We start from the raw sequence: 15002 nt of genomic DNA on the forward strand, positions 1-15002 counted from the left end.
AAACAGTGGGATCTCACCACAAAGAAAATGGGCCATTTCCCAGGAGATGTAAGAAAAAAAAGAATAATCAGAAAAGCAAAGTGCATGACCATCTGAGCAGGAGACTGGCACAAAGTGGCCACCTTATGGCTCCTGTTCCTTACTGCTGACACATTTAAGAGTGGAGCCATGGAAACAAAAAAGTAAATATTTTCCTCTTCAGAGAAACAGTAGAAACCAATGTTTAAAAAAGAGGGTGACGAAATACCAGATATCGCCACCATACCCCCTTCATTCACTGGCATGGTAAATCTGGAAACACAGCAGAGAAGGGATCTGTGGGTAGGAGACTATAGCAATTACAAATCTTGTACCTGTGAAAAGTGAAGTAGAACTCCACAAAGGGAAATTATTAGCAGTAAAAGCTGAGGCATGAATTTGCTCTGCAGAGGGCTTGTGTTTGGCTTTTGGAATAGGAATCAGAGTGGATCTGGTGTAGCAGCACCATACAGATGGTTCTTCTTGATCCAAGGCCACCCCTAGTAATGGGAGCTACCCTGGCAGGTGCACAAAAGAGAACAGGCCTCTTTGCCAGTTCTGCATCCCCACAGTCCTTGAGACAGGTATTAGGTACCTAATATATAAATATTTATTCACATATACCATATTTCTGTAATTTATTATATTATAGCTTTTATATATATAATATAATATAATATAATTGTATGATGTATTACTGTAGCTATATTTTACATATATTATTGCAGATATTATTACATTATGACACTGTATGTAATGTATAATATATACCATTTTGTACTGTAATAGAGTACAGTATAACTAATACTCAAATATATGTGTGTCTATATTTATAATTATATTTATATATTAACCTTATTCTATACATATGTATACACAAAAGGTTGGTTCTCTTTTTTCCATATATCTTCATATATACTTAGGCTTTATTTATTGAATGGGTATTTGCAGCCACTCTGCCAAAGCTAGTGAATTTTTAAACTATTCAGATGACTGTGGGACTAGCACTGGGAAAGAAGTACCATGAGTATATGGATTACCATTCCTAGGTCAAGAGATCCTGTGTTGTGAGCAATACGACACTTTACCGAGAACTTGGCTCTTGAAAAAACAGTCAGCACTCACTGAGTCCAATACCATCCATCTTTTTGGTCTCAGTCAAGATAGACTATATAGAATGATAGAATCCTTTCAGTTGGATGGGATTGTTAAAGATGATCTGGTCCAACACCTTGCAGTGAGCAGTGACATCTTCAACTAGATCAGATTGCTCAGACCTCTATCTATCCTGGCCCTGAATGTTTCCAGGGATGGGACATTTACCACCTCTCTGGGCAACTTGTTCCTGTGTTTCATCACGCTCATAATAAAAAAAACTTCTTCCTTATATCTAAATCTAAATCAACCCTCTTTTAGTTCAAAACCATTATGTCTTATGCAACTGCAACAGGCCCTGCTCAAATGTCTGTCCCCATCTTTCTTATATGACAAAGGCTATTTTGGAAGTTGACTAAAAAGCTACCAACACAGTTTTATAAGCTGTTTTGTCACTAATTTGGAGATCTAAAATGGCTCACAGCCAGTGATTGCTGTCAGTGGAAATTTAGTATGCTCCCTTCCTGTGCCTTGTCCTTGCTCTAATTAAGCTGTGCAATAGACTCTGCCTAACTAGGGAATGAAAACATTCTTTGCTTCTCAAAATATTTTCTCATTTCTTTAATAGTTGCTAGAATTTCTTCATGTATTATAATAGTTATAGTTATAAACTATTTGGATATAAAAATTTTGTATAATTACATAATAATATTGATATTTGATATTTAGGTTTTGTAGAGCAAAGGCACAAAAAGGTCTCAACAGTTTGTAATATATTTAGGCCATCTAGGATTTTAAGAAGGCTTTTGTGCTACACACTGCACAATGGTAGGGAGGAACTGTGGCCATAATGCTTTAAAAACACAAACTGGTAGCAATCGCTTAAGCTAAGCAAACAATATGGGAGGAAAAGTGTCTACAACACATTGCTAGTCATAACCTGGACAAAAAAGACTTAATGAATTAAAAACAGTTTCTCTGAATAACGTGAAATTATCTAAAATGAAGCAGTCATTGACATGCCTGGGGCTTATTTTTAGCCACCTTGTTAAGAACTCAGGCTTTTCAGGGACTACATCATCTGTGCCATCCATCCACATAAACTGCAGTGAAAACAGGAAATCCTGAGCTCAACATTTACTGGCACCAAAGGGATCCCAGGGCTTCCAGTTTTCCAGAGTGATGAGTTATTTTGAGTGCCTCAGTTCTGAGGCGCTGAGCTCAACTGTCAGAGGGTAAACACTCAGCTGCTCCCAGAATTTAAAACTCTTTGGAACATCTCCTGCAGATTCAGAAACTGAGGTTTCAAAATCCATGGTCAAATATGAAATAAGGTGGTTTGTACCTCCAAAGAGGAATTCTATCATAATTACTTTTGCTACAATATTGCTTTGAGAGAGAAATTGGATTAAGGACCCCACCATCGCAGGCACTGCAGACCCAAACTGCTCACCCCTGGGGGCTGATCTTCCCCTTTGTCCTAGGTAGGAGCTGCCAGCACCCTATTGCCTGACATGCCCCACCAGCTCCTGGTGAGTGTGTGTGGAAGGTTTGACAGACAGACCTCACACCCTGTCTGAGCCTGGTTATGTAGCCAGCCTACCCACATTTGGAACTACTAAAGATTTGACAGGTACTTATCTTCATTTGTCTCGAAGCAGAAGCATTATTGTCTGAATACAAACATGATCTGGAACACACTCCAAGTATCTTGGCTTAAAAACCACATGGAGGAAAATCAGCCTTGTATGTTAGGTTAAGGGGCTCTACATTCAAGACAGCCCCACTGTGTGTCAGGTGTTTCCTATACTTTCACACATTGGAGGGTTTCCTCTTGCAAAAAAGATAAGCAAGCAGGGCATGCTCTTTCTAAGAGAGGTGGAGATCACTGAGCACCCTCCGCCTCCTTCATACCTGTAACAATTTCATTCCTCGGGGGCTGGTGTGCAGCTGAGGTTGGTAAATCGAACCTCACTGCAGGGGGACTCTGAATGGCTTCAGAAATGTCTCCTGCTCTGTGAAAGGCTTCTAGCACTACTCCAAAAGTAGGTTTGAGAGAAGCTGTATGCCATATAAGCATAAGCATGTGAATTAAGCCACCTTTGGGCAAGTCACAGTGCAGAAGCTGTAACAAGAAGGGAAAAAAAATAGACTGGCAGCAAGTTAGAGAGGAAGGAAGTGTGATTTTCTCAGGAGATAAAATAGCATCCAGAACAAAGGTGGTGAGGTGAGATCCTGAAAATCCTAACACATGACACTACCACCAGTCATTGCTACAAAACTCTCCTTTTCAGTTTAGAACAGAAACTGCAGGGTTCAAAAAATGTTACCTACTGCCTAAGAGAAAGCCTGAAAACCCTAGCATTAATGGGCAATTAAAGTTCCATGGCTTCATTTGTCATGTGTTCGTTTATGCTCCGTGTATGAGATGTTACATGACTTTCTCAGTTTCTTTAATTCTGGAGCTTTTGACAGAACTGACAGCATAAAAGCATGTGGCATCATCTGAAAATGAGATTAATAATTACATTGAGTTTATGCAGCAAAAGCATGAGCATATGAAAACAGGAGTCTAGGACTTGTGGAACATTTGAATGTTTAGTGGTTGTTAGCTTACAAAAGAAGGAAAACATCTGCAAATTTCTAAATGCTCAGCTGTCTATGATGGATATAACAAAAGTGAACAAGCCTAAGATGTAGCAAAGATTATTCAGAGTATAGGAAGAAAAGATATAGATAAAATATGGTGAAGTACTGGGATAAATTTCCTGCTAAATTTCTACCATATTCACCATTGGAGGTCCTTAACAACAGTCAATGTAGCTGTCAGTTGGGAGTGAGCAAAGACTGTGTTTTGGGACAGTGAAATTTTGGAGGTCCCTACAGTTTCTGCAGCCCCTCAAAGAGATGGAAGGCTTACTTTCACACTTACAGCTCCTCTGCAGTGTCCTATATACCTAGCTACAGAAGTCTTGAGGCCCTTTTGGATCAGGAATCTACATATGTTAAGAATTTCCCATTGAGCTGTTGCTGAGCAATATGAACATTTCTTAGTCCCACCACACTGTCTCCATATAGTTCTCACTACCAGACTAGGAAATGTCTAACTTCTGTGTCAATGTTCCTATTAAATCACAAGACTTAATCTGTCCTAGATGAAACTGGAAAACTTGCCTGTGACCTACAATCAGCCATTCCAGCCTTTGCTTGGTGACCACCCGGCTGGCCATGTGGCCACTGCGAAACACTGTACATACCACAGTTCTGACACAGTCTGGCTTATCCCAGTAACTACCTTGTCAAACAAAGCACATGGCTGCCTGCTAGGACTAACATTTGAGAGATCAGCCTCTAATTTAGTTATTGCAATGTCAACACCGAATAACTTAAGCATATTTTCCACAGATGACTACACACTTCTTTTAACACGCTGTTTCATGTCTGTGTACCACTAAGCATTCCAAGATTTTTTTGCAAGCTGTCATATATTTTTTCAGCATTACATAATCATTTTATCCATAAGCTGCTAGTGGACTTTTTATGTGACTCCAGAGCAAGCTCTGCCTATCTGCAAGCCTCCTTCTTCCATTTGTCTCAGCTACAAAACAAGAATTTAAATATCTTGCGAGTGAACTAGCATGTTTGATGATATGAGGTTCTCTGTCAATTGTCTTATCATCTCACTGAGAAGCACTTGGTAGTAACAGCTGATTGTGTTTTCATATACTTACATCACATCTACGAAAGAAGAACTGAATTTTTTCCCTTCCAAATAATTTCATTTTCATAATCATTGCTCAAAGGATCTCGAAACATCTCCCAGTAGGATTCCTAATGAAATATTGCAGAGGTTGCTTTCTGACACAGTCCTAGCTTTTGCTCACTTCCACAGTATTATCTTGTTGCTACTATCATGTGCCTACATTTAGTCATCTGATCAGTCATACAGATTCAGTATTACTTTCAAAAATCCAGCAGAATTACTTGCACGTTAAAAATGAGTCATTTGTTTGAATCAGGGTCCATATCTCTTAGAACACCTAGAAAATCAGTCTTGACATAAAACAGCTTTCATTTAACCCATACTTTGGTAAGTTGTGGCAAAAAGATTTATCTAATTGTTAAATATTTTGGTGATACATGGACTAAATTAAATTAATTTTAAATTAAGAGTGGTTAAGGTACTGTTTTCAGAATAAGATAAAAACTAGGCAAAGCTTTGTGAGTCAAGTCACAGATAAGTAAATGTTGGCATTTTCATGCAGGTGTAGTAGTTTTCAGTAGTTTTCATCAAGCAGATGAACTATTGTAAAAGCAAGTTGGTAAAGTATTTGAAGAGATACCTTGTGAATGGAAATCAAGGGGCTTTATGCAGGTCTAGCAAAAAGCACAGGTCCCTGCGTGTATTTGAATTCCTGATATTTTGTAGAAAACCAAATCGTGTTGCCAGCAGTGATGTGAAACTCTTCTGAGTCCAACTTGTTCCTGCAAGTATTTCCCAGTAATAGACTTTGGGAAAAATGACTAGATATGTTTTTTTTTTATTATTCTGCCCACCCACACCCCCAGTCCTCTCCCACTCCCCCAAAACAAACAACAAAACACCAAAACAAACTAACCCCAGAATACTGGATCTCACTAGAGTCACAATACACTTTTCTGGAAGCTCCACAGCACTAATAGCTCCATCGTTTCTCCTTCAGAGACAAAGCTGTGTGGTGAGATGTATGTTCTCATCTCCAATTTCAGTCTTGGCAAGCCCTGGGTTCACTTATGAGAGAAGCGGCAAATCTCCTGCTGCTCAGAGGCCCTGCTCATACAGACTGAGATGACAACTGCTTAGCTCGTGTTCTTTGCTGGTTCAACAAGACCAGGAGGGTTATTATGTAGTGATTTAAATATTTTTGTCATCAAACCCCAAACTCACTAGAATAGAACAGTAGAAAGAGAGGGTGCCACTTACACAGAAAATTTCCTGATGCTTCAACAGACGTAGTTCAATCAAGATGCCACCTTTCTCTGCTTTTCATCCAGAGGTTCAGGGAAGGGTAGAATTTCCTGAATTTCCCTGTAAAAGGACAGGGAATTTTAAAATATTTCTGATAACAGCTGGAAAGAGAAAGGCTGACAAATCTTCTCTGAGTGTGATGTGTTTCTTTTCTCCCATCTATCTTGAGTCAGGGCTCTTAAATTACTCTGAGCAGTATCAAAGAAGAAGAGCACACGTCTGTGGCGTGCAGCTGCTACTAACTCATTCTGAACGTGTGATCTGGAATGAATTATGAATAGTGTGTCGTGTAGACCGCCATTTCCTAGAAAACAAACTCTGAAGTCACTGAAACTTGACTTGCAAAAGCCCTGCTGCTTCCACTGCCACCACCCACTTTTCTTGTCTATGGTCCAAAAGTGCTGTCTCTCTTAGCAAAGACTCAGCCAAGGTCTCCCTTCCCAGGTCCCCACTCCAGACATACATTGATCTGAATAGTGAGCAGACATAAATTGGCAGACATTCCCAAGCCCCAGAAAATTTACTATCTCAATTAAATAATAAAAAAAAATAAACAAAGGATGATGCAAAAGATGTGGACACACATGCTTGAAAACTAAGAATGTGTCAATGGTACAGGTTGGAAAAGAGCCTCAGTATCTGATTTCTGTCCTGGTACTTTCATCACTAGCCTTCACTGCCCATCTACACTGAAGTCTGGATATTCCAGGCACCATATGAATGAATTCTAGCGGGTTACCCAACATATCTGTTTAATACTAAGCATGAAAAAGTTTCTTATCTCCGAGAACAGATCTATCTCAGAAATGCAAGGTAGAGTGCTGTTTTAAAAACTGATTCCCAGAAGTAAACAGAAAAACCTGTGTATTTAATACTGTCTGGCCCAATTCTCAGACCTTTTTTTGAAGTGAGCAGAGCTTCCTAATCCTCATGTATTAGAAGATCTGTTTGGGTTTTCAAGGCTGTTGGGCTTTTGTTTTCTTTCCACACTAAGTGGAAAGTTGCTGGCTAATTATTCATGAGTGGCTACATCTGATTCCATTACCTTGTTCCTTTTACAGTTATGCAAAGCCCATGTAAATAGTAGTATTCTGAATTAATTGGTACTTCATATTCCCACTGCACTGGCAAAAATGGCTGGGTTAGACATAGGGCAGTGGAGAAACAGAGAGAAGCAAGCACTTGACACATAGACAGATAGATAGATAGAGAGAGAGATAGATTGATTGATTGATTGATTGATTTAATCAGAGCCAATATAAATTAAATTATTAAATTCTCCACTTGACATCTTCTAGACTCTCTCCAAATAAACTTAATAAAATATATCCACTATTAACAGAAATTATGCAGGAGTGTAATTTCTTCTCTCTCCAAAATGAAGACATTTTAATGTAAATTATATTCTAATCAAAACCTCCTCCTTTAAAATCTCATGTCTGTCTTCTCTTATGGCCTCTGCGGTTTTGGACAATTTGTGATTTTTCTTTGCTGGTATTAAAGCCAGGAAAAAAAAAAGGTGATGACAACAGCATCTCTAGTGTAATAGAAATCATTCACGTGTCCAAGCAGAAAAAAGAATTTTTATCACTTTAAACACTTTACCTAGGTATTTTCTTTAATTATACAAAATTTTGGATGCCATTATGTAACTCAACAGGACATAACATCACTTCCTAAAATCCTCACTCCTTTCCCCCAGTCCATTCAGATCCTAGAAAGAAGAGAAATTCTGCTATAAAATGTAAGTAGAAAGAAGATTAAGAACCACTAAATTATACAAGATTAATCCATTGGTTTGATTAGTTTTCAGACCATTATTAGTGAAATAAAAAGAGACAGACTTATTTTCAAAGGCAATAGAACATGTGTGAGTCCCATAGTCTTCACTAGATTTTATTAGCATTGCCCATCTCTGGATTTGACAAGTTATCATGTTGGGCATGATAGGTGATCTCTGTTGGCCTCTGATGTGTGTGCCAGAAAGAAGTCTTTTTTTTTGATGCCTTTGGTAAGAATTAATGCTGGTCTACCTAGAAAAGCATACTCACTGATTTTTGTGCTATTAGATTTTGCTTACAGTTTGCTAAATCTCATATCAGATAATTAACAAAGAAAAACATTCAAAAGAAAAAAGGGGTGGGGCAATATGAATTGGGTATCACAAATATAATCTATGCCAATGATATATTACCATTCATTTACAGTAAACTGCTACATTTCTGTGTACCAAGCAGCTGCTGCTGATAAATCTATCAGAGATGGGTGTCAGTGTATGAATCATCGGGCATGATTCTCAGGCATTTCTGCACTTCTTTGGATCAGCCAAGAGACTGAGGAACTGTAATGGGACCTTTATTAAAAGGCTGCTCTCCACAGTCTTCTCCTTTCAGCCTGTGCAGTCATTCCTCTAAAACAATAAACAAGGGCCTTTCAATATTGAAGCACGGAATGACTAAGGAGCATTTTTACTTCCAAAATATAACATAGGTTTTAGGACTAGATAGTAATTCAACAGAGATAAACAAAATTAAATCGGAGAAGAAATACTGTGATTCTTCCTGTCAACACCATTACTCAGACATAGTTTTATGAAATCTTGAAAGCAGACTCCCACTTTCAAAGCTGCAAAGCATACAAGAACATGCCCATCCTGGGAAAGGGCTCCAGATGCTGTTAAGTACCAGTAGAAGGAAGCAAAGGCTTCACATTCATTTAGGAGGTGCTTCCTGCTCTGCTGAATTATGGACTAAAATCTCTCAATTTCCCTCTGAAGCCACAGTGTGCCTACACAAGGGCTAACAAGAGAGATCATGGGCGTGATGTTCTCTGCTGATAACACTGTTATCATGTACCACTGCAGAGAACTCAAATGCCCTGTCAGAATTGGTTATTTGTTCCCTTTAATACAGCAAAACATCACGTTTCAAGATACTTGTTGTGCAAGGTCAGCCTGAAGGTTGTCCTAAGCAGGAAAAACTCACTCGGGAGATATATTCAATATACACCAAGAGGAGAATTGCATTTTGAGTCAGCATAAAGAAAGGGGCCATCTTCACAGACCCCTTAAAGTGCAAAATGGTTTTATTCCCCTCTCTGCTTCTTATCTGTGAGTGCTACCTGACTTAACGAAGTGTCAGCATTTCCTTCTGCCACCTGAATTCTCAGGGCTCTACAGCTACGTAAAAAGCTGCCCCAGGCTGAAATAAAGCAGACATGCTAAGGCTCCTAGGAGTATTTTCCTGACTTCTTGGTTCAAGATGCTTTTGCTTCTCTTTTTACTCATACACAGACAATTAAGCTCCAAGTGTTACCAATATCATACACAAAATTACTTTGACCACTTAAAAGACTCTTCACCTTATTTTTCAGGCAAATTGTTGATATATTAAAGTCAGTAACATTTAGATAAAAGCATGTAGAACCTGTACACATTTATATAGGATCACAAAGCACAAGACCAACACCAGCTGGTATTTTTTTAACCTCTTTTACAGATGGAGAAACTCTGCATGGAGAAATTTCCCTGTTTAACAGGAGAATGTCATAAAAACATAGCTATAGTCCTGCTTCTCCATTTCTCTAATCTTCATATTTTTTATCTCCCAAATATATTAGCCATTGATTTTAGCACATATCAGCATGTATAGTGCTGTGAGAACCTGAAGCATTTAAGGGAAGGTACTGTTTATGGGTTTTTTTAAATCTGTGACAATGGTTCTGATCTCTTTGGCAACAAAAATGAATTTGAAAAGCAGAAGAGCCTGTTTGCTTCTGTATCCTTCCAAGCTTATTTGCTCTTACTGGGCAAACACTGGCACAGGCTGCCCAGAGAGGCTGCGGGATCTCCAGCCTTGGAGATACTCAGACCTGGACCAGGCAAGAGCATCCTGATCCAAATTTGAAGTTGTACCAAACGACCTCCAGAGGGCCCTTCCAACCTAAATAGTCTTGTGATTTTATTCTCTTCCAGTTTCTCCATATTCTATTAAATGGTTCTCCTCAAACTGTGGCAAATCCATGCTTTTGACTTTGTTTGCTAATATAGAAGGCCAAATGTAATTCTGCACTAGGTCTACCCAGGAAAACAGACAGAAGGAACTTCTTGATTGCAGGAATGCTTAGGTAGATTGAAGCATAGGTTATTTTTATCAGATCTGTTCCTTTGGCAGCAATTTTGGTTAGATTGTTGCAGTGCATTCACTGGCAACAAACAATTAGAAGAAACTAGTCCTTTTTAACCACTATTCCGGCTAAGCTGCTGAAAAAGGGACATTATGAATAACAGGACATTAGAAAAATACTTGAATAATATTTTAATTATCACAGTTGCTTATGCTCATGAAGACAGTGAAATATATGATATCTCTTGTCAAGGTGACACACAAAACAAACAAGAAAATAACAGATGCAGGGAATGAAATGGGAAAAGGCATTACCATTACCGTTCCACTCCAACACAAAAATAGACTTAGATATATGCAAATTACTTAATTGATTAAAGGAGGATGGAGCAGAGGAACTGTAGTCACCTGTGAATTTTGGCCTAGCTGTACTGACTGTACCCTTCAATTATTGTGGAATACAACAAAGAGATCTCCTCTAGGCTGAGAAAAGACTACGAAAAGCTGAGAAAGCTGGAGTTGTTCAACCCGGAGAAGAAAAGGCTCCAGAGAGATTTTATTGCAGCCTGTCCATAAGGGGGATTGTAAGAAAGGGGGCTTATGAGAAAGATGGGGACAGACTTTTTAGTAGGGCCTGTTGTTATAGGACCAGGGGTAATGGTTTTAGCTGAAAGAGAGAAGATTCATACTAGATGTAAGGAAGAGGGTTTTTTACAATGAAGGTGGTGAAACACAAGCACAGGTTGCCTAGAGAGGTGGAAGATGCCCCCTCCTTGAACACATTCAAGGCCAGGCTGGATGGGGCTCTGTGCAAACTGGTCTAGTTGAAGATGTCGCTGCTCATGGCAGGAGGGTTAGACTAGACCATTTTTAAAGGTCCCTTCCAATACAAACCATTCTATGATTCTCTGAAAAGCAGGAACTGAAACAGAAGAAGAAAATGCTCATAAGATAACCACTCATTGACTTTGGGGGCTGCTACCACCTTCAGTGTAACTTGATGAACCAAATTGTAATCCAGCATCCTTCAAAATAAGGATTCATGTAGTTCTGATACAAGTCTCATCTTGTGATGAGAATCTCTTCAAGAAAACCATGTCTGGTAAAAGCCAACAGATCCATCTCCTTTGGGATCAGCTGATAGGCTTACCTGAAACCTCTTTCTCACCCAAAACCTCTTTCTTACCCTCCCTGTCCCCCTCTCCCAAAAGATCTGGAGAAGGGAACTAAGAAAAGAGGTGTTTACTTTAGGAGAGCTCAGTTTGGTATGTGACTGTTCTCAACCTGCCCCTAGGACTTGGCAAGAAAGTCTAATGATGCCAAACAGGACTCTACTCCTTGCTGTAGAGACCACTTGAGACTGCCCCTAGTATTTACTAGCCCCTTGCTGAGATCTGAAATACCACGACTGACACTCAGCTGGGAACAGGAGGCAGCCACTGACACAATGCTGCAAAAGGTCTTGCATGGCAATTGTCCCAGAAGCTGTGCTCTGTCTTTAAGACAAGGAAGTAAGAGAAGACCAAGTTCAGGAAAGTAGAATTTCAATGTGTTCTTAACCTTAAATCCCAAACAAAGCTCTGAGATTGAAATGCTTGCTTCAAGTTACACTCACAGTAAGGTGCTATCTGTATAGGAATGGATTTTAGCATGTACTTATGTACTTCTCTCCCTCCCAGTTTGAATGTTAGTCTGTCTTTCTAGGTGAGACTTGGCATCTTAAGCCCACAGGCTTGGCCTTATCTTTAGTTTTAATACAGCCCTCAAATATCCCTAATGTTTCAGAATCAAAGCCCCTGTACTAAACCTACTGTTTAACATTTCTCTCATATCTTTCTTTCCACAGTATGTGGCATTTGCCTCCTTGTTCTTCATTCTGGTCTCCATCACCACCTTCTGCCTCGAGACCCATGAGAGATTTAACCCCATTGTGAACAAGACAGAAACTGAATTCATCGGGAATGACACCCAGGTGCGGCACTACAGGGAAGCAGAGACTGAAGCCTTTCTCACCTACATCGAAGGTGTCTGTGTGGTCTGGTTTACATTTGAGTTCTTGATGAGAGTCACTTTCTGCCCAAACAAGGTGGAATTTATCAAAAACTCTTTGAACATCATTGACTTTGTGGCCATACTGCCTTTCTATCTAGAGGTTGGACTCAGTGGCCTGTCTTCCAAAGCTGCTAAGGATGTCCTGGGCTTCCTCCGCGTAGTCCGTTTCGTGCGAATCCTGCGAATTTTCAAGCTGACCCGCCACTTCGTTGGGTTGCGGGTCTTGGGACACACCCTCCGTGCCAGCACAAATGAATTCTTGCTGCTCATCATATTTTTGGCATTGGGCGTCTTAATCTTTGCCACGATGATCTATTATGCCGAGAGAATAGGTGCTAAACCAAATGACCCTAGTGCCAGTGAACACACACACTTTAAAAATATCCCCATCGGCTTTTGGTGGGCTGTTGTCACCATGACGACCCTGGGCTACGGAGACATGTATCCTCAGACTTGGTCAGGCATGCTGGTGGGGGCCCTCTGTGCTCTCGCTGGTGTGCTGACCATTGCCATGCCTGTCCCTGTCATTGTGAACAATTTCGGAATGTATTACTCCTTAGCTATGGCTAAGCAGAAGCTACCAAAGAAAAAAAAGAAGCATATCCCGAGGCCACCCCAGCTGGGATCCCCCAATTATTGTAAATCTGTCGTAAACTCTCCACACCACAGTACTCAGAGCGACACTTGCCCACTGGCCCAAGAAGAAATTTTAGAAATTAACAGAGCAGGTAGGAAACCTCTTAGAGGAATGTCCATCTGACCGTTAACCTCCATCCTGCGTAGTGATTTAAGATTCAGCCAGACTGCTTTCTTAGAGCAATGGGTAGCACATTTATCCATTCTAGTCCCACCATCACACAATGAATAATATGTGTGAAGTCTAGGTTGCAGGGACAAATGGTACAGTGGAGGCTGATCAGCAAAACTAAAGATGAGAGCACGCTCTAGGAGCCCAAACTTTGCTCCTGGTTAAGGGCATACAAGTCTCAAGATATTTTGAAAAGCTGTTACATCTAGTGGAAGAATTTTGAGAGTTCTACAGCTGTGTTGCTGGACTGTAATGCATTTCAGAGGCTCCTGAGAGCTGAATGCTTCATAGAGCAGAGTAGGAGCCAAGTACTCAGCAATTACAGAGTTTCCTGACAAAACAGGGCTGGAATTCGAAACAGCCAGATGCTTTCTCATTTGTTCCCATTTGGGATCTTTCAGCTGTTTTAAATGGCAGATATTGTACATCTCATTACAGAAACTAGGTGCCTAGTAAGTTGAAGGGACAGCTATACCATCATGCATATTCATGAGACAATCCCGTCTCTTTCTGATGATTAACTGCAAAGTAGAACAACAGCTCAAATTCTTGACACTAATGCAAAATGACTCACTCTGAGACAAGACTAGACGTAAGGATGTTTATTCCATGGCATGCAAATCAAGCTATTCTATAATATTCCACTAGAATTTAGCATTTAGAACTATGAAGAATTTTGAACCACATTTCCTAAAACATGCTCCTTTTGCAAGTGTGGGTTGGTGAGTTACAGCTCTTTCAACCTTCTAGCAGCAAAGGCCAACTGGAAAAGGTCTGACTGGTCATTACTGGCTGGTTTGGCCCAAACAGTAATCGCCTCATGATATGGTATTCTTATTTTTAATTATACTGATTCATGTTAGCAATAGGTAAAATCAGAGTAAAATTAACCATACTAATTCTACTGGGAGGGGGGAGGGAAATGGAAAAAATACTAGTCACCATGGAATATATTATAATATCCCATGGCTAGTGGTTAATTATGGGAATATCTCAGTTTTATGAGACTCCTCCTATAGCACACAAAATTACGGGGCTCCGATTTGATTATTTAAACCCCATAATCTACCTCTACCCATGGAATACCACTATTTATTCTATGGCGTAATTTGAAAGTAGATAACCATGTTGAAAAAAAAAGCCAACTTCATTTTTGGCAGATGTTCCAGCCAAGTAGACATCCTTCAGCCTATTCAGAATATCCCCTGTGTTGTATCAGATAGAACAGATCGCCAGCCAAATGATCTTAACTGACATATAGCTCAAACGAGGTGTTTTGAAAGAGTTAGCATATACCTATGATGGTCTTGTGTTATCATTTTTTTGCTTTGAAGAAAATTCTAATTTGTTACTCATTGTGAGTGAGGTATTTTCTGTCATCTCATAGCCATGCATGTTGATGTCATTGTGAGAAGCACAAAGAAAGTGAGACTTTCCTTTGTGTGTGACTTCACCAATGCCAATGCTAATTTTGGAGGGGAAGAGCTGGTGGGAATCTTTCTCTTCTTTTCTATTCTCTTTTCTCTTCTTTTGTTATTTCTTTTCCCTTTTGTGCAACTATGTAAAATCCATTCAGAAGGTTAATAGCTTTCATTTTGTTTTTGTTAAAGGCTATTCCATTGCAACAGGCCAATCACAATTCACGTGACTGATAGACTGTACCAATCGTATCTTTGGCGCCTAAGTGATGGTTTTATCATCCATTCCCCTCAGGTTGCAAATGCTTATCACAACTCATGTCCAAGCAGCAAACTTCCTTATAAGTAGATGTCTTTGTGGCATCACACATGAAGAGGGAAAGAAGGCACAACACTGTTGCGTGTCTCCTACTGTGAGCAATATGCCAACTACCCAATTGTAATTTGCAAGAGATGCCAGACTCTGGAGTACTTTAGCA

The 15002-nt window shown here is 39.8% G+C and overlaps 1 protein-coding gene across 6 annotated transcripts in view; it reads left to right on the plus strand.

Moving 5' to 3' along the window:
- The window catches only part of KCNC1 (potassium voltage-gated channel subfamily C member 1), a 126421-nt gene that overhangs the window by 75143 nt on the left and 36276 nt on the right, over nt 1-15002 (plus strand). For all 6 annotated transcript variants that reach the window (XM_064657483.1, XM_064657484.1, XM_064657480.1 and 3 more), the window contains exon 2: nt 12092-13025. In XM_064657483.1, the coding sequence (XP_064513553.1) occupies nt 12092-13025 (934 nt within the window). The remainder of the gene's footprint in view (nt 1-12091; nt 13026-15002) is intronic.

This window comes from Pseudopipra pipra, chromosome 6, assembly GCF_036250125.1.
Source record: "Pseudopipra pipra isolate bDixPip1 chromosome 6, bDixPip1.hap1, whole genome shotgun sequence".
In the NCBI taxonomy this organism is placed as follows: Eukaryota; Metazoa; Chordata; class Aves; order Passeriformes; family Pipridae; genus Pseudopipra; species Pseudopipra pipra.